This window comes from Neurospora tetraspora (genome assembly GCF_033439725.1).
Source record: "Neurospora tetraspora strain CBS 560.94 chromosome Unknown B0H65scaffold_6, whole genome shotgun sequence".
In the NCBI taxonomy this organism is placed as follows: Eukaryota; Fungi; Ascomycota; class Sordariomycetes; order Sordariales; family Sordariaceae; genus Neurospora; species Neurospora tetraspora.
The window spans coordinates 3,369,113-3,392,743 of NW_026944388.1; the positions used below are offsets into that span (position 1 = coordinate 3,369,113).

At 52.4% G+C, this 23,631-nt stretch overlaps 10 protein-coding genes across 10 annotated transcripts; 4 read left to right on the forward strand and 6 right to left on the reverse strand.

Annotated features, from left to right (window-relative positions):
- Nucleotides 1-2,414: 2,414 nt before the first annotated feature.
- B0H65DRAFT_432103 (60S ribosomal protein L32) lies at nt 2,415-3,301 on the reverse strand (the record flags this gene model as incomplete). Its single annotated transcript, XM_062824981.1, has 4 exons — nt 2,415-2,523; nt 2,664-2,785; nt 2,967-3,091; nt 3,262-3,301. 4 exons carry the CDS (start codon nt 3,299-3,301, stop codon nt 2,415-2,417), a joined length of 396 nt encoding a protein of 131 aa, XP_062679837.1.
- A 799-nt stretch (nt 3,302-4,100) lies between these two features.
- On the reverse strand, nt 4,101-6,164 carry B0H65DRAFT_275462 (uncharacterized protein). The gene is made up of 4 exons (XM_062822800.1): nt 5,912-6,164; nt 5,776-5,834; nt 4,627-5,703; nt 4,101-4,569 (listed from the first exon to the last, which is right to left on the reverse strand). Exons 1-4 carry the CDS (start codon nt 5,952-5,954, stop codon nt 4,477-4,479), a joined length of 1,272 nt encoding a protein of 423 aa, XP_062679838.1. The 5' UTR covers nt 5,955-6,164; the 3' UTR covers nt 4,101-4,476.
- A 510-nt stretch (nt 6,165-6,674) lies between these two features.
- B0H65DRAFT_275469 (uncharacterized protein) lies at nt 6,675-9,503 on the forward strand. The gene is made up of 5 exons (XM_062822801.1): nt 6,675-7,385; nt 7,476-7,548; nt 7,630-7,667; nt 7,733-8,119; nt 8,183-9,503. The coding sequence occupies exons 1-5, from the start codon at nt 7,050-7,052 to the stop codon at nt 9,314-9,316; spliced, it is 1,968 nt and encodes a 655-aa protein (XP_062679839.1). The 5' UTR covers nt 6,675-7,049; the 3' UTR covers nt 9,317-9,503.
- On the reverse strand, nt 9,503-11,049 carry B0H65DRAFT_275499 (COP9 signalosome complex subunit 5). Its single transcript, XM_062822802.1, has 2 exons — nt 10,785-11,049; nt 9,503-10,696 (listed from the first exon to the last, which is right to left on the reverse strand). The coding sequence occupies exons 1-2, from the start codon at nt 10,786-10,788 to the stop codon at nt 9,690-9,692; spliced, it is 1,011 nt and encodes a 336-aa protein (XP_062679840.1). The 5' UTR covers nt 10,789-11,049; the 3' UTR covers nt 9,503-9,689.
- A 144-nt stretch (nt 11,050-11,193) lies between these two features.
- Nucleotides 11,194-13,690, reverse strand: B0H65DRAFT_473932 (uncharacterized protein). The gene is made up of 4 exons (XM_062827221.1): nt 13,398-13,690; nt 12,934-12,994; nt 12,751-12,862; nt 11,194-12,685 (listed from the first exon to the last, which is right to left on the reverse strand). Exons 1-4 carry the CDS (start codon nt 13,505-13,507, stop codon nt 11,631-11,633), a joined length of 1,338 nt encoding a protein of 445 aa, XP_062679841.1. The 5' UTR covers nt 13,508-13,690; the 3' UTR covers nt 11,194-11,630.
- A 139-nt stretch (nt 13,691-13,829) lies between these two features.
- B0H65DRAFT_275574 (regulator of chromosome condensation 1/beta-lactamase-inhibitor protein II) lies at nt 13,830-15,167 on the forward strand. The gene has a single exon (XM_062822803.1). It carries the CDS (start codon nt 13,987-13,989, stop codon nt 15,094-15,096), a length of 1,110 nt encoding a protein of 369 aa, XP_062679842.1. The 5' UTR covers nt 13,830-13,986; the 3' UTR covers nt 15,097-15,167.
- Nucleotides 15,168-15,198: 31 nt separating this feature from the next.
- Nucleotides 15,199-16,929, reverse strand: B0H65DRAFT_431547 (Rad9-domain-containing protein; the record flags this gene model as incomplete). The annotated part of the gene is made up of 6 exons (XM_062824949.1): nt 15,199-15,387; nt 15,447-16,057; nt 16,114-16,350; nt 16,405-16,546; nt 16,603-16,740; nt 16,816-16,929. 6 exons carry the CDS (start codon nt 16,927-16,929, stop codon nt 15,199-15,201), a joined length of 1,431 nt encoding a protein of 476 aa, XP_062679843.1.
- A 1,866-nt stretch (nt 16,930-18,795) lies between these two features.
- On the forward strand, nt 18,796-21,068 carry B0H65DRAFT_541498 (uncharacterized protein). The gene is made up of 3 exons (XM_062829174.1): nt 18,796-19,146; nt 19,214-20,539; nt 20,610-21,068. Exons 1-3 carry the CDS (start codon nt 19,123-19,125, stop codon nt 20,730-20,732), a joined length of 1,473 nt encoding a protein of 490 aa, XP_062679844.1. The 5' UTR covers nt 18,796-19,122; the 3' UTR covers nt 20,733-21,068.
- Nucleotides 21,069-21,313: 245 nt separating this feature from the next.
- B0H65DRAFT_275668 (uncharacterized protein) lies at nt 21,314-21,744 on the reverse strand. The gene has a single exon (XM_062822804.1). It carries the CDS (start codon nt 21,661-21,663, stop codon nt 21,445-21,447), a length of 219 nt encoding a protein of 72 aa, XP_062679845.1. The 5' UTR covers nt 21,664-21,744; the 3' UTR covers nt 21,314-21,444.
- A 439-nt stretch (nt 21,745-22,183) lies between these two features.
- On the forward strand, nt 22,184-23,374 carry B0H65DRAFT_430908 (PLC-like phosphodiesterase; the record flags this gene model as incomplete). The annotated part of the gene is made up of 1 exon (XM_062824911.1): nt 22,184-23,374. One exon carries the CDS (start codon nt 22,184-22,186, stop codon nt 23,372-23,374), a length of 1,191 nt encoding a protein of 396 aa, XP_062679846.1.
- Nucleotides 23,375-23,631: the final 257 nt, after the last annotated feature.

The following is a 23,631-nucleotide window of genomic DNA, read 5'->3' on the forward strand; positions in this document are numbered from 1 at the left end:
CTACAATATTCGAGATCAGCGTTCATTCCCTTTGGTGGTCCAAACATCTCTGATTCCCAGTATCAATCCGGACCAAGCACTCTTTCCATTTCAGCCATACTCCCTGTGTCTCGGAATCTTCGGTCAAACTTCACTGCTCTCATGAGGCCAAATGTTGACGATTCAAGAGACAAGTCACGACAGTATATGTCATAGCCCGAGATATCCCCCGAACTATCAAGAACTCCCACCGTCAAACACCGTCCCATAACATCATGATCAAGACCAACAGCCCTACACTAATGAGCTGCCAAAAGCCAAAATGAAGAGCATGGTCTCTGAGCAAAGAGTACCAGAGCTGAGGTTCCGAGAGCCCATATCCTCTTAATTGCTGACTTTTGCATACCGTAAAGTAGCCGTCGTTCCTTATCCAACAAGAAATCAGTGATTCATCCTCGTCATACTTACCTACTACAATCGCGCAACTCAGTCTAATTCGCAACTCGAACTCGCATCATAGCCAACAGGACTGACTGAACAGATGGTCAACAGCAGATTGACCATGACCACATACATGTAGGTACTCTAGGATTTCGGACCTCCGTAGTCCGCACGGTACCTACCGAAACGAGTTATCACAAGCATATAGAGATGACGACACTCGAATGCATAGGAGACATAAGATTCGCTTATGCCACCCTATTTTACGAGCTCTTCATAGAGTGAGTGTACCCATGATTTTCACTTTGCCACTCACTGATTTCCAGAAAATAAAAACAAGAAAGGTATTTGGCTACAACAAAAAAGGCTCATACTTGGCGATCGCCGTTCAATAACCCAATACTGACATGCCCATGTGGCATACCGTATAATCTCGCGAGATTCGCCAAATACAATGTGCAGAAAAGGAAGGGTTGAAGGTCTGCCAGTTGCATTTGGCGGCCGTCAATGAGCATGTACGTGGTTGTCGGACACCTTTAACCCTGCATTGTCTTTGGCGAATTTCGCGAGATTATACGGTAGTAACAGAACCGGCCCCGGTTCCACGACATTTGTTGTCCTCGTGTGATGTGCACAGGACCCTTCCTTCTCTTCGGACTCAAGCCCCCTAAACAAACGGAAACTCGGAGAGCATCAAGTAATGGTATGGTTAAAAACCACCATCGGAGAGTTGAGAATCCGAGGAGTGAGGGCTTACACCAGGGGTTTGTCACTCTGATAGGTATGCTGTATGGTAGGTGACGCGAGTCCCGGTCATTCGATTTCGGCGTGGCAACAAGATGGGGGAGTACCTATTCAGTATAGACCTGGGAGCAACTATTTCCGTTTCATACGTAATGGGCCTGATAAGTAGTCAGTTAGGTGGATTGGTGTAACAAGCATGAAGTTCCGTTCTAGATACCGCTACCGCTCTCTCTGTGGCGGAAGGTGAGAGACTACCCAGGTGTGTCTTATGACCCTTGTACTTCGGCCTCCGGATTACCTGGCTAGGTTATGCCGATGCTCTACTATCGCTACCTATGTTTGGTCAATGCTATGCCCTGCTCCTGGGTTTCTGATGAGTCTGTGACTGGAAGGTCGCTGAAGTCTGAATATGGGAAACCCCTTATTTGCGAAGCAAGAGCCAAGTGTCTTAAACGAGGGATGGATATGGTCGCTGGAAAGTCTCACAGGATGTGGTTTCTGCTTCCTTTTGGCTTAATAAATGGTTCCCGTATTCCCAACATACAGTTTTAACCTTGCGCCACTGGAGGAAGACGTTGATAGAAACAGAGATCAATACCAAGGTCGAAACGGACAGGTCAACATGAACACGAACAACCGAGTTGGAGCATTTGGCGGCTTGCCTTTTTTGTCTACCTCCAAAGTGTATATATTCTGACCTTGACTTTACGTCAACGTAGGGCGGGCGCTGATCATTCTGGGCGAGACAGTTCATCGACTAATCTTCCCATCAAGCCTGGCATCAGCCTCGAATGGCCATAGTAATGAAGTCAAGTCGGCTGGTAGAAGCGGGTAACGAGCCTATTCTCAGCCATCAGTTCACATGATACCATTCACAACGACACAACTGCTTGCGCTCTGGGTGACGTCAAATTGGTCTGGTATCATTTCATATCTTCTGTCCGTGCAGTGCTGTCCCATATCTCAGAGACAACAAAAACGATGAGAGGCCAACGGCTTGGCTTTCCTCATCACAACGCCGTTCCCGTCCGTTGTTTGTATGTCCAGTGGTAGTAGATGCCTGGTTTTCGTAGTGTGTGCCTTGACAAGCAAGCCGCGTTTGTATTTTCACTAGCCTGGGTTGGTTGCTAGCAGAAAACCCGCTGACCAAAGAAAGCAGAACCCATTTCCCATTGAGACCGCCTTGAGATGCTCCCAAAATCACACATGACGAAAAAAGTGCCCCCTTATGACGATGAAGACAGGAAGATTTAGACCTCGGTGGTAACCTTGGCCTTGGCGTTGGTGACCTTGACGGAGAGCTGCTTAGCGCGAGCGATGATCTCGATGCGCTTGCGGGAAGAGACGTTGTGGGCGATCCTAGAATTGAGCATGTCAGTGATGGTCCATTGCTTCGCCCTCGCCCGTTGCCTTCATTATCCATTGGATGCCGCGAGGGCGAGTCCATGATCCCCATTCCGGCTCATGTCCCAGGGGTATTATATCTCGAGGTAACGTACTCAGCAGCGTAGGTCTTGTTGTGCATGAGGAGGAGCTCGACATCCTTGACGTTGCTGACGAGGAAAGCCTTGTGGCCGGAGGGCATCATGTGGCGGGTCTTCTTGTTGGAGCCATAGCCGATCTAGAAGCGCGAAGCAAGTCGCGTCTGGTTAGCCCTTTGATCGGTTTGAACTTCCCAATCGTTTTCCCAACGATCACCCGCGGAGCGTCTCTCTGTCCGGGGACTTAGGACAATCCAATCCTGCGGTCCCCGTCCAAGTTCGCTCCGCCTTCCACCACCACCGGATTATGGCCAAACGTACCGAGGGCATAGCAAGAGTGCCCCTGAAGCGACGGCGGACGCGGTTATCGATACCCTTGGGCTTGCGCCATGCCGAGTCCACACGCATAAAGCGATCACTCTGGTGGCGCATGAAGCCCTTAGAGCCTGTTCACCAAAAATTCGTCAACATTCTAGTTCCATTGGTGTTCGCATCGCTCTTTCGTCGATTTGTGTTGGGAAACGGCGGTGATGGAGTTGTCGGCCCTCGAGCTCGAGCTCGCGAGGGGATTTCCATTTTTCGTCGGTCGGAGTCGCGGAATTGAGGAAAAACGTACGCTTCTTGACGATAGGGACGTGCTTCTTGGCGGCAACCATCTTGAATATGCTGTTAGAATTGCTTCGTTATTGAAAACACGATTGAACGAGGGTGCCTACCTTGACTGTCTGTTATCGAGTGATGGGGGACTGTTTCGGCGGGCAGCGTCACGGCGGGACCTGGGGAAAAAAATCGAGAAAGTGTAGCTGGTGGGCTTAGGGCTGTGCGAAATTGTTAAGGCGAGGCTTGGTACGCGGTTGTGATTCGCCAGACTTTTGCTGGTGTGGGTCACCATCTGGGTGGCAGTTGTAAGTCTTGGCAGTCAAGCCGCACCTGGATATGGCGCCCAGCCGTCTGAGACCATCTCAGGAGCTGCCTCTTTCTTTGTACGCAGTGCATCTCGCCGGCAACAATTCTATCACCACGACTATGAAATGCACATTCGATTGGGAGTCTTTGCGGATCCATGAATCATTTTACTGAATTATCACGGAACGCGTCGGTCGCTGTCATTTTTCAGCATTCGTGACCCGGGACTCTATCTTGAGTTCAACCTCCTAAGACCAAACACATGACATAGATCCACTCAAGCGATAAGCATCATCGTTTACAGTTCAGCAATGACATTGGGAACCTTCGACAAAACACCAACATACATTCACCCCGAATCATTATCAATCAACTTTTATCCATCCGCTATCATATCGCTGGGTATTGAGCATACACACAAGTCTATGTGTCAAGTCTAAAAGATAGGGATGATTCCGGGTGGTTGATGGGCAATGCTGCTTGACGTCTAAAAGCATGCTGCCTCCCTAATTCCCTAATGGTCGCTCAAGATGTGTAGAAACGGCCATTGCTCCATGTTGACCAAAACCCTCCAAAACTGCCATGTCCTGTGGCAGTGGGAGCAAATGGCCTGCCGGATCAGTGGTGGGAACTTGTAGTTCGCTTATCCAACCGGGCTAGGCCATGCTCCTAAGCATACTACTGCTGGACCGCTCCGCAACAGAGCTATATGAAACCGCAAAAGGTTTGAAGAAAACGGCTACTCTGGTCGTGCGTTTCTCGGTGTGGCAGCTGGGCGACCGTCAAGTCCTGGACTGTCCCACTCGTTTCCAGCCACCCACGCCGAGTTCGATACTTGGCGCGTTGTACTCGTTGAGGGACGATGGCGACGAGGACTTTGCCAATGCTATAGGTATATAGCACTCCCTACAGAGTGTATATTTCCTTACTGGGTAGCGCACTGGGGACCAGCATCCTCCTCATCGTCATCATCCTCCCAATCGTTGCCGTAGCGCGGGTCACCTTGGTGAGCGCCCATCTAGGTTCGAATGTTAGCAACAGCTTCTCTCCTTATACATCTGAAAAACCATCATACCTGTTGGATATCGGCACCAGTCTCATATTCAACGTCATCCATCTCCTCGGCCTCGATAGGCTTGGCCGGAGGAGGTAGGAGCTTCGCCAAAGCGTCATACTGGCTGTCGTCCTGCAGCCAACCATCTTCAGGGAACTCGATCTTCACAACGAGGTACAGATCGCCCTTCATATCACTCTTCTTCACGGGCATACCCTCACCGGGGACCTTGAGGACGTCGCCGGGACGGAGAACCTTGCCACGAGGGTGGTTAATGTGAATGCCTCTGCCGTCAAGGTGCTTGACAACGACACGCGAGAAACCGGCCAGAGCCTCGATAAGGGTAACCTTGAGGTCGGCTGAGAGGTCATGGCCGATGCGGGTGAAGACGTCATGGGGCTCCTCGACAAGGTGGAAGATGAGATCTCCTGGCGCCTGGTCCGGAAGCTGGTCTGCCTCTCCTTCCAAGACGATCCTATCGCCCTGCATGGAGCCGGGAGGAATGTAGAGCTCGAGAGCCTTGGTCTCCTTGCAAGTCCGCTTGCCCTTGCACTTCTTGCAGCGATCCTTCTCCTTATAGAACATACCAGAGCCAGAGCAGTGATCGCAGGGAATGACAACTTGACGGGCCATGTTGGGGCCGATGGACTGGTAGGCCTCCACAAGACCGCGGCCCTTGCAGCGCTCGCACTTGTTGGGCTTTACGTTCTCCTTAGCACCGCTGCCCTTGCACTGGCGACAGACAACCTGCTTCTCGGCAGCGAACTTGACAGTCTTGCCCTTGTAGAGCTCCTCGAGCGTAACCTTGTAGGGCTGCTCCTCATCCGGGCTGCGCTTGGGGCGTCTAGGCATGCCGCCCATACCGCCCATGCCACCCATGCCGAACATGGCAGCAAAGATGTCATCCATGTTGGCGCCGTGGCCGCCGTGGCCGCCTCCCCTCGAGGGATCGAAAGCAGCCATACCGTGGACATCGTACATTTCGCGCTTCTCTTCGTCGCTGAGAATCTCGTACGCCTGTTGGATGGTCTTGAACTTGGCTTCGGCTTCGGGGCGCTGGTCCTCGGGGACCTTGTCCGGATGGTGGATCAATGCGAGCTGGAGATCAAAGAGTCAGCACAATATCTAGAAGCATAGGTACGCGATGGTATGCGTAGTGACTTAACCGACCTTGCGATAAGCCTTCCTGATGTCATTCGGGCTCGCCGACTTATCGACGCCGAGAATGGCTACACGAAGATTAGTTAGCACATGGTGAAACCGAGTGCCAGCATGGCGGTTAAAGGGTCTTCGGTGGCAGCCTCACCATAAAGATCGAGGTCGCCCTCGTCGCCGCTGCTGCTGCTCATGTTGATGGCGTTTCTTGGGGGCTTTAACGCTGTAAAGTGGTTTTGTCTAGTTGAAGGATCGGTCGGTATACCCCGTCAAGAATCCGGATGACAAAAAGGGCAGCTCGCAAATGACGAAAGGCGGGGAGATTGTGGTCTTTGCACGAGTCGGACACTGGACGGATGGAGGAGGGATGGAGGTTCTTTTCGTTTTCAGGTTCGTATGGGAAATTTTAGGCGGCCCCGCGTTGGATACCCGGAGCTCTGGGTACTTCACCTGCTACTGCTCTGCTGCTCCTGCTGAGTCAAAGTTTGTTTGAAAACCCACAGTCAACCTTTCTTTGCAAAAAGTGATCAAATGAAGAAAAACATGTACTGCTGAGACCTTTGCGCAGAAGAAAGAACCATAAGACCCTGGAAAGTATGTCGTGAAGGATTTGAATGCAGTTTCCCCTCATGGCAGGCGGTATCCGTATCGCCGTGTTCCTGATAACGACGGGCGGGAGTTGTCAGTGCCATCCATTTCGCCCACCAGCCCGCGTTCATCTTTTTGCACATGCACGGGCATGCACTTCAGGCTGCCAAACACGATCACTTGTTGTCTGCCTACCAGGCGTTCTGTCGTGTATTGTGGTTGGTTCATTTCTTCAAGTTGTGTTATTATGACCCTTAACATCCAATTCACGAGCGCTTGGTCATAGACTCCTGCTGGTATCGCCAAAATAATTTGACGATAACGATATCCATGTTCCAAACGACCTGGACCCTTGACTTTCCAGTCTCTTCAGAATTGAAGTGCGATGAGATGCCAAGACTGCAGAATGACACCCCAGGGTCCACTTAAAGCTCAGCTCGGTTCAAAACTGGGCTCCACAACCCCAAGTATCCACTTCTGCCACTGGACCACGGGTCGCACCGCCACATCACGAACTTTAGTGCTGCTTCTTGGCATCAATCTTCAACCGCTTCTGTGGCTGTGACATTCAGTTCAGTCTTGTTCGCGACGGATCCAAACCTCACTAGTAGATACCTACTACCTTGCTCCCTCTACCTTCTCATGCTGTTAGTCTCAGCATCTGACTTCACAGTTCAAGAAAGGAGGTGACAGTCTACAAAATGAGGGGCATAGGGGTACTGTTGAGAAGGCCAGGCTGCCCTTCTCTTGCGAGTGTTTCAAGTCTTTCTTCGCGGCGTTTGTGGTTCTCATCGACAAGATCCACCCTCTGCCCCCATCAAACGCAGCAACAACAAGGAGAAGGCGTCTTGAAAGGATCCAAGAAAAGACAGGCTGAGGATAAGTGGAAGCTGCCAGACTCACCATGCCGTACCCGTTTTGCGCCCTCGCCTACCGGATATCTGCACCTGGGATCTCTTAGGACCGCTCTGTTCAACTACCTCCTTGCCAAGGCAACCGGCGGCCAGTTCATCCTCCGCATCGAAGACACAGACCAGGTGATTACTACTCAACACCTTGTACCCCAGGATCACAACTGGTCAATTCGTAGAGGGAGCAGAGGCTGATGCTCTCTATTGTATCCGTAGACTCGCCTTGTACATGATGCTGAGCAGAGGCTATTTGAAGATTTGAGATGGGCCGGTCTCTCTTGGGATGAAGGCAGGCGATGACCAACCCATGAATCTGCATTTGTCTTTTATACCTGCCTCCCCATACTAACTCTGCTTGTGTCGTGAAAAGGCCCCAATGTTCAGGGACCATATGGACCGTATAGGCAGGTAAGACGCACAGCAGCTCTGATATATCACGGGTAGGACTTGAGTTAACCAGTTACATATGCCAGTCCGAACGACTGTCCCTTTATGATGAGCACGCCAACCAGTTGATCCGTGAGGGCAAGGCGTACAGATGCTTTTGCTCGCCCGAGGATCTTGAGCGTCACAAGCAGGCCGCACACGAGTCTGGGGAGTCGACAGCATACCCCGGCACATGCCGCAACGTTTCGCTAGAGGAATCCGACGACAGAGCTTCCAGAGGGGAGAAGTATGCCGTGAGATTTAAAAGCAGCGAGAAGCCCATCATCATCGAGGATATCCTCTATACCCGTTACCGCAAGAGGGAGCCCGAGGAGGACTTCATCATCCGGAAGCGTGACGGGTTCCCCACCTACCACTTTGCCAACATCGTCGATGACCGGGCCATGAAGATCACTCATGTCATCCGTGGTGCCGTACGTTCTCTCCTCTTCACCCTACGAATCTCCTTCTACATATGCTAACCCGTAACCATCCAGGAATGGCTCATCTCAACCCCCAAACACGTCGAGCTGTACAACGCCTTCGGCTGGGAACCGCCCAAGTTCGCCCACGTCGGCCTCCTCGTCGACAAGGAGCGCCAAAAGCTGAGCAAGCGCCACCAGGGCGTCGACATGTCATGGTACAAGGACAACCAGATCCCTCCCGAGGCTTTGCTCAACTTCGCCGTCCTGCTCGGCTGGAGCCAAAAGAGCGGCGAGCCCGATTTCATGACGCTCCAGGACATGACCGATCGGTTCTCCTTCAAGTTCAGCAAGGGCGACATCGTCGTCTCCTTCGACAAGCTCCCCTACCTGCACGAGAAGCACTTTGAGCACCTGATCCGCCAGGAACCGCCCAACCTGCCGCGTCTGCAGAGCTACCTGATCAACCCCATCAGGGACATGATCACAGCTGTTGAGGACGCCCGTGCCGGAACCCCTAAGGGAGCGCTTGAGGAAACAACCGTCCATAACATCCCCCTCCCCTCCCTCGCCTCTCCCGTCCCCCAAATCCAAGAGTCTCCGGCTGCCGCCCAGGACTATATCCTCCACGCCCTGCGCACAGCCAAGTCCATCAAGCCCGACCTGGAGCTCTTCCTCTCGCAGAACCGGTACGCATTCTGGACCATCCCGCCCGCGGTTGTCTCTCAGAACTTCGACGAAACCCCTTCCCTCCAGCACGCCAAGCTCGATGGCGAGGAGGCCAGTCCCAGTGTCGCCATGCGCTTCATTGTCGAGCAGCTCAGCGACATTGTCTCCTCCAAGGGGGAAGAGGGATCTCCGGAGGAGAAGAAGACCGAAGTGGAAGAATGGACGGCCGAGAAGATCAAGCCGATTGTGGATGCCACGGTCAAGGCCGTGAGCGTCAGCGATCCGGAAACGGGCGAGCCGATCAAGGGCGCGGGCGGGTACAAGTTCTTGCGGTGGGCGCTGTTGGCGGGCGATCATGGACCGGGACTGGTGTCGGTCATGGAGCTGCTGGGTAGGAAGGAGACGATGAAGAGGCTGATTACTGCGTACAAGGTCGCTTTGGAGAAGGAGAATAAGGAGGAGAAGGATGCGAAAAGTGGTTCCGGCACAACAGATGCGTTGGCGACCGGTCTTGGACTGGCGTTGTTTGATCTGTTCTAGAAGAAGAGGAAAAGAATGATGGCTTGTAAAGTATTGATGGTGATGGGCCTGTGGCTGTAGCTATCGCGCCGTGTATTACTATTTCTCGTTTGGGTCTACCTGTCCATCTAGTCTTTCACGGATAGTTCCAAGCTCTCATGCTCTTCTCTTCTCTCGTGGGTTCATGGGCATGCATTGACTATCATCTCCAGTTCGTACATTCGGTCCTGTTGCCCCTAGCGACTCTCATATGCCTCCCTCAACACTCCCTGGGACTCTTTAACATGTGGATATCTCTTCGTGCTACCCATGTTGGCGCTATTGCTTTTCCTTTCCGTCCCAGATGCTCCCGCAACGATGTTCACCTTTGCCCTCACTTTAACCTGAAAGGATATCATGGGTTTTCAGGCTGAGCACCCTGCGCTTTCCCACGGCAGCCACAGCCAAACACCTTGCCTTTGACCTCCGCAGCCATCAGTCCAGACCTCTCTTTCGCAGCAATCTGCTTCACCTCGCCGAGCAATTTTTCAATGTTCTGATCGACCGCATCACTCTTAGGCCCCCTTTGCCCAGTCGTTGAGAGCGTCTCCAGCGTTTTCGATGCCTTCGAAATACGGGATCCCAAATCCACCAATTGGCTGCTCGTGTAGTCCCTGTTGGTAAGCAGCGGGTTCTGGGCAAGCGTTTGCACCCAGTACTTATTCCACAACGTCTCCAACAGCTTGCTATCGAGTGTGCTCTTGAAGTGTTCAACATCGAGCGCGTAATACCGATGACTGTGCGCGCCAAAGTCCTCCACCTTGTTCAGAGGGACGCTCTGTCCATCACCCGTCGTCGCGTTTGTCGCCGCGGGAGGCTTGACTCCTTCTGGAATCGTCCTAAACGCGCCAATCTCAACCTTGTTCTGGCTCACCGTCCTGTCCGGGTCAATCACCACCGCCACGAACGGCTCGTTGAACTGCTGCTGCAGGGACTGGGTGCCGACGTCGATACCACTCAGCCAGCAGCCGTAGCCGGGGTGTGAGTGGTACCAGCCGATGACATTCTCGAGGCGGTTCTCCTCACGGCAGAGACGGAGGTATTCGACCATGTACTCGTTCGCTTCGTCCTGGGCGTTGACGCGGGTTTCTGTTCCCTCCACGGGTAAACGATAGGCGTCGGTAATCACCATGGTGCTGCCCTCAATGTAGCCCTGCATCATGCCCATGACCTCAAGATTGCCGCCGGAGCGGGCGTGCATGACCATCTTGATCATGGCAACGGAGGAGATGCGGACGGTTTTGAAGTATTTGTAATCGGTAGTCCATGGTCGCGAGTTTACAACGGCTTTGTGAGCATCTGCGTCGTAGGCGTAAAGGGCATCGCGTTGGACGTCCACAAGGCCGGGGTTCGGTGGCAGCTCTGTGATGGGCATGAAGAGGTTAGCTACGGTGGAGAGCTAGTTATTGGCACAATGAGGTTCGTCACTTTGCGCTCACGCAAAACTTACCCATCTTGGTCAAACGGGTGCTCTCGCCGAGCTAGTATAAGGTGGCTTGGGGTATACGCGAAAGTTTGGATGCAATATCGTAATCCTTTTTAGAGAATTGGTCGTGATAGATGTTGTGAGAGGATCGGATAGCTGTATCAGATACAATCGAAGGAAAGTAGCAGTGTCCGTCGCATTGGATGGTGCTGTGTGTAACAGGCAACAAGCCGGAAGCACGTTGAGGTGGGAGCTTGATTGCGGCAGGCGGGCAGTGGCATTCGACCTCATGTGGGGTCGAATTACGGCGGGGCTCTGGGGGGTCCAGCGAGCGATACGGGGGTTGGTGAAGCTGATAAGCTTCTAATCAGCCATCAAGGTTCTACTGCACAGGCACCACCTACAAGAGCTCCCGGTCTGGACATCGAAGCCACGGCAATGCCATTTTCGAACTTGGTGTGCCAAACTACAGCATAAAAATTCAATAGTGAAGAAGTGACGTTATGGTTAACGCGGCCTAAGGAGTTGAAAGGATTATCGTAGGCAGAAAGTGTATGAAATATCTTCGTAGGCCTCTGTGATGTTACGGACAGCATCATCTCTCACAACGCCTCGTATAGCATCACAGTACACCTTAGAACCGCACATCATCATCATAACAACAAGAAGCACCCGTCAAGACTTTCACTCAGGAAGTTCCTATTAATCAATACCACAGCCGCTCCTAGGAAGTCTACGCCGGGTAGCCGTGTCCTATCACACATATGTCTGTCCTGTCTTCGAACTTTTCCTCCGTACCGCTCAACAGCCTTCCGCGAATATCACTATCTCCCATACCCATTCCCTTCCCTTCTTCGCTGTGGCATCCTTTTAATCCTTCTCATCACTCGCCAAAACGGCCTTAATCATCGCGTTACCCACCTCCACCGCTCCTTTGAACCTCGGCTCGAAGAAAGCCTGGGTAACCGCAAACCGCTCCCTCCACGTCTCGAACTGCCTCAGACCCACACACTCGGCCCAACCCGCCGCCGCAATGGTAAACTGCAAATCGTCCCTTCTGAAGGTGCGATCCTCGATGCCGACCTTCAGACACTCATCCAGCAAGCCCGGGGTCCTGAACAAGTGCTCGGTGACGCCCAGCCAGAGCCGGAACAGGGGAGTCGAGCAGATCATGTGGTCGTAGGGGACGATGCCCAGAGCGCTCCAGCAGTCGACCATGGCAAGCAGCGAGAGATGGTTGTTGGGCAGGGACGGGGCCGAAGGGCCGCCGTTCTCGGGCTGGCGGAGGCTGAACTGGTCGAGCACGTCGTCGCGGAGGAGAGGCTTGCTCTCCCACTTGGGGCTTCCCTCGGCGCCGAAGACCTTTTCCTTGGCGGCGTAAACGCGGGCGCGGAGCTCGTCGGCGCGGCCCTCCAGCATGAGGTAGAACAGCTCGGTGGTGGACTTGGCGAACTGGGCGATCTGCTTGTGGGCTTCGGGGTTGAGGATGGCGAGGCCGGCGTAGACGTGCCACTTTTGGGCGTAGATGCGGAGCATGAGGTTGATCTTGACGTTTTCGATGCCGCCGACATAACGGGTTCCCTCCCAGGGGAATTGCTTGGTTGCGTGCCAGGCCTTGCCCATGCTGAGGAAAGCAGCGTGGGTGACGGCTTGGGTATCGGCCGTGATGCGGTCATGTTCCTCGGCACTCAGGTAGACAACCTTGGAGTTGAGGCAGGAGAGTATATGCTCGACCTTGGAGAAAGATTCATCGGAGGCGCGATGCTTGATGAGCACCAGCGGTTGGCCCTTGGGATCGACATTGGGGCCGTGGAGGGAATGGCAGGATACGATGTCAACGTCGGCGGGCAGGTACTTCTCGAAGGCCTTGATCTCGGGATCTTTACAGGACGTCTGGCCGCCAACAATGGCGCCGAGCTTGGTCGCTAGAAACGAAGCACACGGTTAAAGTCAAGTCTACGCGACGGAGAGAGAAGTCATGGCAACACACATGGACCGTACTGGGCGACGACACGATCAATGACCGCCGCCTCAACACTATAAATGATATAATCGCTGGCGCGAGACACGAGATGACCGTTGCGGAGAATGTGTATATTGTTCTAGAAAGCAAGATATGAAGACTCAGCACTGATTCTGCTGTAGAGATCGGGGTAAATGTGTGCGACCGTACATTCCCCTCGAAATCTTTCACCAGCTCATCATATTTCTCTTCCCTATCGCAGGCCATGATCCTGGAAGGGATCGTTAGCCAACCAACTCCTGATCATGCTACAACACGAAGGATCTGTTGATATCTGGTCAGCGCGAGTCCCTTACAAATGCTGATAGATAAAATATGGGTGAAGATGTTTGTGTTTCAGACGAAAATTGTAAGGTAGCTGAGATTTTTCATCATGGAAAGCTCCCTACACAAACTGGGACCGGAACGGTTGACCAGCCGTGACAGGCGCGATACTCTAGCCAAATGCACTCAAGTCATCATATTAGAGGGTGATGGGGAATGAGAAGAAATGTTGCAACATACCATTTGAAAGTCTGTGTGATGTTTGCTGAAGGTTAGTCGCGGTGGAGTGGCTCCGCGAAGAGCCTGGGCGTGATTGACGATGTATGAGACGAGCGAGGAAGAATTATTACCTCCAACCTGCGCTGCTAAGTCTCCGGGCATACATCTTGCCCATATCGCCCACACCAATCAGGCCGACAGTGAAGCCAGCCATCTTGGGGGGTTCCGATGTCGATGCCATGTTGATGCGTGTGTTGTTTCTCTTTCCAGCAAAACCGGTAGCTTGCGGCAGCTATCACATCGTCAACACAAGATCCTCGGCACCAATGAAGCACTCGCTCGATGATCGCGCGAGAAGCAATGGGTGAGGTTGCGTTGCTGTTGCTGGCTTTGTGATTCGGAAGGAAGAAATTTTCAATTCGGGGAGCCGCATGGTGGGCTTTTAAAGTGACTGGAAAATCTTGGGGCCTGTCCCCACTTTGATTTGCACTTGAAAGCTCGGGCCACCTTGACCCGACACCGCAAATGGAACCACCCCTCCGATCTTAGCGGACCGAACCAGGACTCCACCGATGTCCCGGCCCGGCACCGGCTGCGCGCGGAGGCTGCAATGAATGCCGTCATCCTTGTCACGATCAAAAGACGGGACGTTTCTAGGAAAACAAACGAATTACCATCATCCCACCTCGCTCAGTCTACTACTCGATAACTCATATCAGAATGCTGCTACTCTTCGCTCTTGGGTCTAACGGTTCCGGCCAGCTAGGCATCGGCCACAAAGAAGACGTTTCCGTTCCAAAGGATGCCCATTTTGATGCAGACCTTCCGGCTACCGCCTCCATCACTAAGATTGCCGCAGGAGGTAACCATACAATAATCTTGACTACGACCGGCGACATCTACTGGAGCGGAGACCCAAACACAGGTGCCTGCGGCAAGTTCACCCAAACGCAAATATCGCAGCCTCCTCGATTTTACCCCGGCGATCTTTCATCTGTGTCATCACCCCAAGACCCGTTCAGGGTAGGTCTCGTTGCAGCTACCTGGGAAGCGAGCATCCTCACCCGCCTGGATGCCCAAGGTCGCAACACCAGAGTCTACTCTTGTGGCACCGGCCTGAAAGGCGAGTTGGGCCTGGGCAACTTCATCTTCCGTACGGCTACTCCGTCTCTTATCCCAGATTTTCCTCCTCCGGACACCGAAATTGTCGATCTCGCCGCTTGTATGGGCCATGTCGTTGCAGTCTTGAGCAATGGTGACGTTTGGGGATGGGGTAATGGCCGGAAGGGTCAGATCGGAGCGCCGGAGGATATCGTTCACTCACCCCGGAAAATCGAGGGTTTGAGCTTTAAGGTTGTGAAAGCGGTGTGTGGAAAGGAGTTCACATGTTTGCTTGGAAGCCAGGAAAGCGGTAACATCATGGTCCTTGGTTCAAACAAATGGGGAATCAGGGCTGAAGCCCCGGACCAGGTTGTCGAATGGCGAGAGGTTGGTGCTAGTTGGGGCAATCTGTTCATCTTGAAGGCAGATGGAAGCTTGTTGAGCTGGGGCCGTAATGACCATGGTCAACTCGCTCCCGCGAATCTACCTCAAACCAAACATATTGCGGTGGGGAGCGAACACGCACTGGCCTTGAGCGAGGAGGGTGATGTTACAGCCTGGGGATGGGGTGAACACGGCAACTGCGGACCGCTCAGTAGTTCGGATGTCACAAAGGGTCAGCAGAACGTTATTGCGTCGTCCAAGTTCATCCCTCCGGGCGCTAAAATAACCACCATCGGAGCCGGATGCGCCACCAGTTGGGTGGCAATACAGATGCCGTCAACTTAGAGCCCTAGGAACAGTCAAAGGAGATGCCGAGGAGGACTGATAAGTCGTACGTGACAGTACATGAACAAAACTACCCCCCTAAGCGCTGCTTGGTTTACTTGGTCAAGAGGAAAACAAACCAAAGCGCCGAACCTGGTCGCCAGTTAGTAAAAGAACAAGCATAGGGGACCACATATTACATGCCTCGGAGAGCTGCTGGGTTGGCTCGAGTCCCCCAGCAAGTCTGTCTGGTTCATTGCCGGGCACAGCCGGTCTTGCCAGTAAACTACTAATTCGCAAGGACGACGGGTTCTGGATTGGATGTTAGCGATCTTTTTTCTGAAGACTAGAGGGAAATGACGTAAAAGTACCGGTTCGCCCGTTGCATTCCACTCGACTCGAGCGTTGTCCACCTCATCTTCATCCTCATGATCCACGGGCTCCCATTGCTGGTCCTCGTCGCCTTGCTCAACGAATAACGGCGAATCGGATCGATCAGACCTGGCGGTCACCGGGGGTCGAGGCGGTACGGGTGGTGGTCGAATTTCAAATTGTGTCTGTCGTGGTCGTGGAGGTGTCTTTTGTTGAGGAGGATTCTGCGCTGGCTTTGGAACTTCTTTGGCCTGATTGCTTGCAACAGAGCCGTCAGGCTTAGACGCAGGACTCGGACCCGGACCCGATTTTGGGGTCTTTGAAGCCCTTGCCCTGGTATTTTTGTGCTTCTGGGTGATGGCATCCTGTTCTCCAACCGTCATGAGGATGAACTCACACAGGATACCGTCTGCACTATAAGATAACTTCATCGGGCGTCCGGGTTCCGAGTAGTAGGTTGCGAGCTCTCCGCTAGTTATTTGAGCGTGTTGGAGAATGGCACGGAAATCCTTGACACTAATGATGATGTGAAGTTTGTCTTGAACATCAACCTCGTCAAACTCGGCCATTTCCACAGAAATGTTGGTGTGAAGCGGCTTCTTGAGGACAGCTTTTCACGCCATTGTCAGCATCGTCCAACTTGGCTTGAAGAGATATCTCACGAACCTTCATTGCTATGAGGGCCACGCTTCTGCACCTTGTCCGTGAAGCAGGTGAAGTTCACAACATGATCATCGTCATCCGTATTGATATCAAGCAATTCAATACCCGGACCGAAATGATCCATGAGTTGTCGCAGTGTGTTGGATGAGATCGACCAGCGATTCCCAGCCTCGTCCTTATCAAACTTGGCATGAGTTGGTGGCTTTGACTCGAACGGTAGAGAATGAGACGCGGTGATTCCTGTAACATTATGAGCTTTGTGGGTATGATGACCATGATCGGAGCGTTACATACCGTTCCTGCAAGAGACTCTTGCAATCAACCGGCTCTTCTTGCCAGGGCCATCGTCAATGGCAACATCACAGCGCTCTATGGAAGCATCTTTATCCCGTGCAGAATCACCACCTTGGCGAGACCGAAAGATGGACAAGAGGGACTGATAGAAATCGTTAGTAAATACCCAGGCACAGAGGTCTAGGAGCGACCACTCACTCGGATATAGAGCTGGCAGAAGAATCTGTCACGATACTGGGCATTTCCCTCGAAATGGTAACGAGAGAAGAACCTGTTGGCGGCAAAGGTGAAGCAAACGTATGCTGACTTTGAAATGTTGAGAGTGGTCAAGGTAAGCTAAGAGACAAATAAGTTAACAGCTGTAACATCTCGAGAAGAGAAGATATCTTGGTGAACCCTTTACGAACCTACCTTGTCCTTTCTTGCTTCCAAGCAAACATCATCACTGAACTTGTACATGCAGGCGAGGGCGTCGTGGAAAACAGACACGCCTTCCTCGCTGAGCGTGAAGTTCAAGATTACCATTTTTGGCCGCCGTCGCGATTAGTCGATCGATTTATCTTCTTTTGGCCAGGAAGAGGTTTTTCGGTTCCAAGTCCAGCCACTCAATCCCTCGCATCCAGTCAGCGATTTCTCTTGTGGTTGCCTGACAGAAGGACGGGGGCCTGGACTGGAGTGTGATGGAAAATAAGTCAAGGGCCAAGGAGTGCAGCTGCCGTGGAGTGCTCCCAGGTCCTGCGTGATGCGAAACGCTGTAGCAAAGGCAAGTAAACAAGGAAGGTGCAACTGGTTGCGCTCGGCTGCTCCCACTCGCAACGCGTCGAAACGCATTTGGGGCGGTAAATTTCACTGCCTAGCACTATAGCCTAGCTCTAGGGCCCTATAAAATAGGTACCTTATACACAGGGACCGACCGACGCTGGGCTCCCGTCGTCTCGCCGGACCTCCAATTCTCTCCCACTCGCGCATTGTTGCAGCTTGAACTCGAGCTCACAAAAAAGGTTTCCATGGACCATTGTTGGCACGCACGGGAGCTCCTCAGAATGCCCCTGTTCATACAATTTTTCTTTGTTGGATTGCCGTCTGATTTTGGGGAAGTGATACCTCTATCCATGGTATGTGTAAGCAGCAATATGTAGTAGGTAGCTCAACCTCATTGGCTACCCATTGTGGCCAATGTGGGGCTGGAGACAAACAAATGGAACACGATTCTGAAAACACCAACTTGGAAGCTGTGAATAGAAACACACACGCATTTCTGGATCAAGTAAGCGTGCATTGATGCATTTATCATGTGCATGTACCGAGGGCTCCAGTGCCCTATTTATTGGGGAAAATTTCGCCATCCGGTTTTCTGAAATTATTACCTCCTCTCCTCTCCTCTGTCCAGAACCGCCCAAATCGCTCTGACGATTCGGACACGACCATTTCGTCTTCACTTTTCCCCTCTAAACAATAACTGCCTCCTTTGTCAATCCAGTCCATTCCACCGCAAAGCTGTGCAGAAATAGATCTGTCGCTGTCCGACTGGTCTAGTTTGTCGACAAGTGCATTGTTGCAACCCAGCAGCCACTCCTCTACACCCAGCCTGGACCGTCCAACCGTTTCGAAACTCCTGCCGGCCACGCCACTGCCTCATTCTGCCTGTCGAGAGGAACCCACGCTCCCACGGTTCTTCTGAGTTGCGCTTCAAGATTGGTGTTGCGTTCTCGTCCCTCTCTTCCATCGCAGTACCAAGTACCTATCCCCTTAACTGCTCCTCCAGCCCCCTTCAGACTTGCTATATTTTCTGACTTTTTGCCCAGACAAACTTAACAAAGCTGTTCTCTTCCGCCGTGCCGTGGACGACTATACCGCATCTCGCATTCCCCCTTCTATATCATCACACACATTTTTGATATCATACCCGACGTCCAGCACGTTCTCTACCTATATGCCTTTTATCTGGAGTTGCACTCCAATACCTTGACAACAACAAACCAAATGACACCTTGTTCAGGTGCTTTCAGCTAATCACAAGGCATCCAGATATTACGGCTTCTGTCAAGGTCTTTTCTTTTTTCTTTTTTGATCAAGGATGACCGTCCCGCGATGACTGAAATTAGATAACACTGATATGGGAAGGTTTTAAAAAATAATCCTCGGATGACATCTCAGTAGCTTGTAGAGGGAAGAAAGGAACTCTCATATGTACAAGAAGAGGTTGTAGAAGCGGGTTAGGGTTGTGCATGGGAATATCAAGACCAACAGGCCAAACTTGAAGCTGGTCCATGTAGACGGCTAAAAAGAGGAGAGTAAGGCAGATTGTGCAAATTGAAGCTTCAATAATGAATAAAATGTATTTGTTACATTTACAGGCGACTGCTGATAGCTGTTCCTGCTGTTCAACCAGGCATCACAAACACTGTGACGGCATGCACCATGGCGTTCACAATCAATGCCGGTGCGCGATGGAGCCTTCTACGTCTTTCTACATGAGCCCCACTCCTCCAGAATATCGTCAGGAGCTACCCCGCCATAACACAAGCTGACCTCCCTTCCGTTCTCTGCTCCATACATGGTGACTTGCTTGGAACAAAATCATTACCCGTATTTGCGCATTTCTTCGACACTGCTACAGTTTCGCGATTTGCACGCCAGTATAGTATTTCAAAACGCTTCCCAAAACCGAACATCTAAATCGATAATCAGAGTTACTGCTCGCCGCAAAGCGTCAGGATGCCGGTCGACTACAGCAAGTGGGTAGGTTACCCCTTTTCGGCCACCACGGGTGCTACTCGTGGACAGATGCACTGACATACCGATTCAGGATGCGCTGGAGCTCAGCGATGACTCTGATATTGAGGTCCATCCCAATGTCGACAAGCGGTCCTTCATCCGCGCCAAGCAGAACCAGATTCATGCGGAGCGCCAGCAACGCAAGCTCCAGATCGAGACCCTCAAGTACGAAAGAATCATTAATGATACCCTGATCAAGCGGATCTCCTCCCTTCTTGCCTCTCTCAAGGCTCATGCCTCGGAGGTTAGCTCGCGCAACCCGGGCGAGGTGGCCTTCCAGGCTGTCATGGAGTCGGCCGCTGGTCTAGATCCCAAGGACGACCAGCCCCCGCCGAGGCCTGCTGGCGTTCACAACGCAGAACAACCCCTGCCTACGTACACCAAGATGATGGCAACGCTTCTCGATGATGTGAACAAGACATTGGAGGAAAAGAAGGTCGAGCAAGACAAGAGATACGAGGCTACCATGGCGGAAGTGGAGGAGCACCTCAAGAAAGTTACAAACCTACAGGGCGAGTTGCTCAAGAAGCTTGACGAGCTGGAGAAGATCGAAAAGAGCAAGATTACGAGCGAATCTATTTACACGGGCTTTGATAGCACGCACATCAACAAGTCGAAGCCCTCTACCTCAGGAGACAAGAAGGATGCGTCCAAAGTCGAACTTCTAAACCCGAACTACAGCGCCACCGACAGCCTACCCGCACCCAGCAAGGCCACGGACGATGATGACGATGACGCTGAAATCGAGGCTTCTCCTGCCGCCAAACAATTTGCTTCCATCAAGGCCGGCGACTACCGCGAGTCCCTCGCCTTCCTTACGAAGCACCCAGAAATCCTTACCGAAAAGGAAACCGATGGCTTGCTCGTCCTCGCCTTCGACGCACAGCTTCAGAACCGTGACGACTATGCTCGCAATTGCGTCCACCAAGCACTCCTGCTGCAGTATTGCAGGGCTTTGGGACGCGACGGCGTCGCTCTATTCTTCAAGCGCATCACGACACAAGGCCACCAGGCCCAGGAGGTCTTCTTCAAGGATGTGCAGGACACATACTACAAGATCAAGACCAGAGCTAGAGAGATCAACCTGCAGAGGGCAAAGGAAGAGGCCAAAGGTGGCGGCCAAGAGGGCGTAGAACAGATCCAACTACATGCGGTAGAGCCTGGTACGGTGATTAACATCAACATCCCTCCAGCTGACAGTGAGGACCCAGAGGTACAGCAAGCTAGAGCTATTTTCGAGAGCTTTAGTCCCGAGATGAAGAAGGCTCTGGAGACGGGCAAGTTGGATGAGGTGAACAAGGTCCTGGGCCAGATGAAGGTTGAGGAGGCTGAGGAGTTGGTGGGCAAATTTGGAGATGTAAGTTCACAGCCGTTTCCTTGTATGTTGGTTTGTTGTGAGAACAGAATTGCTAACGTGAGGTCTTTAGGCCGGTGTCTTGAGTCTCGAGGAGGAAATCATTGACGCCACTACACAAGAGGGCCAGGAAAAGTGGAAGGAGATTGAAGCTGCCAAGAAGCACGTAGATGAGCCCGCCGGCGACCCGGAATGATTGATGTAAGACGCCGTCTTCGCACCTTTCGTTCTCGCTTGGAACACTTTTAGGACATAGGCATTGTAATTCGACGGACATAGCAACGAACACAGGAGCATATCAGGCTTCATGCTCTATCAAAGTCCTGTTTTAGCTCTGCAATGTTTCCAGTTTTTCTATAACGATCGCGTTGTCGACCGATAGTCAATTAGCTGGCCGCATCCTCCGATGGCCGAGTTTTTGTTACTGAGTTCTGGCTAGCATATCAAATTTGAGCATCACTCTCAACTTCGCTAGTTTGTTGTTTGGTCGCCTTGGTCCTGTCCGTAAGCAACACAATGGCCACGCAATCAGGTAACCCATCTTAACCAGAGAGAGCATTAACATGGTCAAGACTTGCGTGGGTGTTTTATTCGTTCATCTCGAAATCCCCCAAGCGAGAGCAAGCAGCCTCTTTCTCCACAAGCTTACGTTTCCTTTGCTGAGCTGACGCAGTTGCCCAGTAAGGTGCTCACAGGTTCACAACCTCTGGTATGGCCCGATACGTTGGCAATGGTTCTCCCAAATTCCTCAATGAAGAGCAGCTGAGCGAGAGAAACAAAGAGCGGTTTCCCTGATGTTTCGGGGGTGTTTGAGAGTTTTATACTCGTCTGCGTTTTGATCGGGCAAGACACGGGACCCCTCAGTGCCGTCGCTGGGGAAACCCTTTTCCCAGGTCGACGAGAGCCAATCAGAATCTGCGATTCCTCTCCTGCCTAGTTACCCCTGAATTACAAACACAAAGTTGGTGGTACGTACACATATCTCCAGATTGGGAACTCCGTTCTCCTTTACGAGGCGCACTCTCACCCCGTTTCGGTCTTGGTCCGGGGCTTTTGTATGAGCCGCGCGCTCTGTGAATTGGCAAGTCCAAAAGGGCGAAGATTGCGGATCGTAACCACTCGACCATTCACAGATAAGCGGGTTGACTGACTGCGGTAAAGAAGCGAGGCGCAGCACGCCTCCAAGTTACAACAGAAAATCGTTTCGTATCGCTGAAGTTGACTGGTGAGAGGAAGTCCTTTTTTTTGGAAACAGAGCCTCCTTGTCGTCGCAGAGACGTGGAGTGATCTTCAACTCGACAGCGGATCCCAATCCATTGGGTAGAGGTATGTACTGCGATACATGCGTACCCATGCAGATCCGTTCAAAGAGCAGGCTTTCTCTACCGTGCAGAAAGAAAGGAAAGCCGGTAGATGAGGCGAGGCCGGAAACGCTTGTGGGGAACTTGCATTCTTTTTGCTTGTCATTCTCTTTTTACTCCTCTCATAATTTTTCCAAGACTCTTTCAATATTTACTTCTGGGTGTTAGTCGTTTGCTTCATTATTACACTTGATACCAGGCTCGGGACAGAGAGCCGAACCCCTTCCCACGATCTTTATCACCGCAACTCCAGCCCTCTCCACGAGTCAACCCGAAAGTAATAATAATGCCATCACTCATATCAGCTCTGACGACGGGGCTATTACTGGCGTCTGGAATTCATGCCGTTCCACAGGGACCATTTGGAGCCGAGAGTGGGATCGTAAGCGCGGTACCAACAGCATCAGCATCAACGGCTGGCGTAGCCGCTGCTCAACCAACAACAGCATCAGCGTCATCGAGCAATGCCGCCAGCGATATCTCAGCCTGCAACAACTCACCGTTGCTTTGCGATCGGGCCTACAACAATGTCACGTACATGGGCGCGCACGATTCGTCCTTTCTCCGCGATGCCAGCACCGGTAACAGCTTAGCTGGCAACCAATATTTCAACGCAACAGTCGCCCTCGACGCTGGCATCAGACTGCTCCAAGGCCAAGTCCATGACGCCAACGGGACACTCCACCTATGTCACACCAGCTGCACCCTGCTAGACGCAGGGCCACTCGAAGACTGGCTGGCCAAGGTCAAGTTCTGGATGGACAACAACCCCAACGAGGTCGTGACGATCCTGCTCGTAAACTCCGACAACAAGCTCGTCTCCGACTACGCCGCCGTGTTCGAGGGATCCGGTATCTCTATCTACGGCTACCAACCGAGCGACGGCAGCACAGCCAGCACCACCTGGCCCACGCTAGGCAACATGATCACCTCCAACAAGCGCCTGGTCACCTTCATCGCCTCCATCGACTACTCGCCCACCTACCCATACCTGCTGAACGAGTTCGACCACGTCTTCGAAACCCCGTACAACGTCCTCAGCCTGAGTGGGTTCAACTGCACGCTCGACCGCCCCAGTGGGCAGGGTTCGGCGGGGAACGCTATCTCGGCCGGGATGATGCCGTTGATGAACCACTTTGCCGACAGTCTGATTATGCAGGGCGTCCAGATCCCGGACGAGACGGACATCGACATCACGAACAGTGCGGACACTACCACCACGGGAAACCTGGGGTTGCACGCTGATACCTGTGTCAAGCAGTGGGGGACGAAGCCGGTGTTTATCCTGGTGGACTTTTTTGATCACGGACCGGCGATCGATACCGCCGATCGGTTGAACGGGATCACGGCCACGGGGAGGAAGTCGGTCTCCGGGGAGGGCAAAAAGAGCACAAGCGGCGCGGGGGAGAACCACTCGCCGATGGGCATTAATGTCGCGCTTGTTGCTTTTGTTGGATTTGCTCTGGCGATGGTGTAGATGATGTTGTTAAAGTTTGCAGTGAGTGCTAGAATGATTCGTTTGGGAGAACTCATTAGCATGGTTACGGCGTTGGGCGCAATTCTTTTAGAGCAATTGGATAGACATTTGAAAGGAGATTCTTGCTTTGTGACCATCAGTACGGGTGTTACACGAGAGCTGGTGATGGTCGTCTGATGGTGTCCTCCCCTTGCCATAACTCTTGCGAGGTCTTGCCGTCCACACCAGTGGTGTTCCTACAACAGAGCATTCATGAG

What these genes read in the sequence shown, in the direction of transcription:
- B0H65DRAFT_275469 (XM_062822801.1), top strand. Translation starts at nt 7,050, where the DNA reads ATGAGGGGCATAGGGGTACTGTTGAGAAGGCCAGGCTGCCCTTCTCTT. An exon ending in GCATCGAAGACACAGACCAG is followed by an intron (nt 7,386 to 7,475) that starts GTGATTACTACT and finishes TTGTATCCGTAG; the next exon opens with ACTCGCCTTGTACATGATGC. An exon ending in CGGTCTCTCTTGGGATGAAG is followed by an intron (nt 7,549 to 7,629) that starts GCAGGCGATGAC and finishes TGTCGTGAAAAG; the next exon opens with GCCCCAATGTTCAGGGACCA.
- B0H65DRAFT_473932 (XM_062827221.1), bottom strand. Translation starts at nt 13,507, where the DNA reads ATGGCATCGACATCGGAACCCCCCAAGATGGCTGGCTTCACTGTCGGC. An exon ending in CTTAGCAGCGCAGGTTGGAG is followed by an intron (nt 12,995 to 13,397) that starts GTAATAATTCTT and finishes GATCCCTTCCAG; the next exon opens with GATCATGGCCTGCGATAGGG. An exon ending in CGTCGCCCAGTACGGTCCAT is followed by an intron (nt 12,686 to 12,750) that starts GTGTGTTGCCAT and finishes CTTCGTTTCTAG; the next exon opens with CGACCAAGCTCGGCGCCATT.
- B0H65DRAFT_275668 (XM_062822804.1), bottom strand. Translation starts at nt 21,663, where the DNA reads ATGGTCGAGTGGTTACGATCCGCAATCTTCGCCCTTTTGGACTTGCCA.
- B0H65DRAFT_275462 (XM_062822800.1), bottom strand. Translation starts at nt 5,954, where the DNA reads ATGAGCAGCAGCAGCGGCGACGAGGGCGACCTCGATCTTTATG. An exon ending in GGGCGACCTCGATCTTTATG is followed by an intron (nt 5,835 to 5,911) that starts GTGAGGCTGCCA and finishes ATCTTCGTGTAG; the next exon opens with CCATTCTCGGCGTCGATAAG. An exon ending in CTGGTGCCGATATCCAACAG is followed by an intron (nt 4,570 to 4,626) that starts GTATGATGGTTT and finishes ATTCGAACCTAG; the next exon opens with ATGGGCGCTCACCAAGGTGA.
- B0H65DRAFT_541498 (XM_062829174.1), top strand. Translation starts at nt 19,123, where the DNA reads ATGCCGGTCGACTACAGCAAGTGG. An exon ending in CGGTCGACTACAGCAAGTGG is followed by an intron (nt 19,147 to 19,213) that starts GTAGGTTACCCC and finishes ATACCGATTCAG; the next exon opens with GATGCGCTGGAGCTCAGCGA. An exon ending in TGGTGGGCAAATTTGGAGAT is followed by an intron (nt 20,540 to 20,609) that starts GTAAGTTCACAG and finishes TGAGGTCTTTAG; the next exon opens with GCCGGTGTCTTGAGTCTCGA.
- B0H65DRAFT_275574 (XM_062822803.1), top strand. Translation starts at nt 13,987, where the DNA reads ATGCTGCTACTCTTCGCTCTTGGGTCTAACGGTTCCGGCCAGCTAGGC.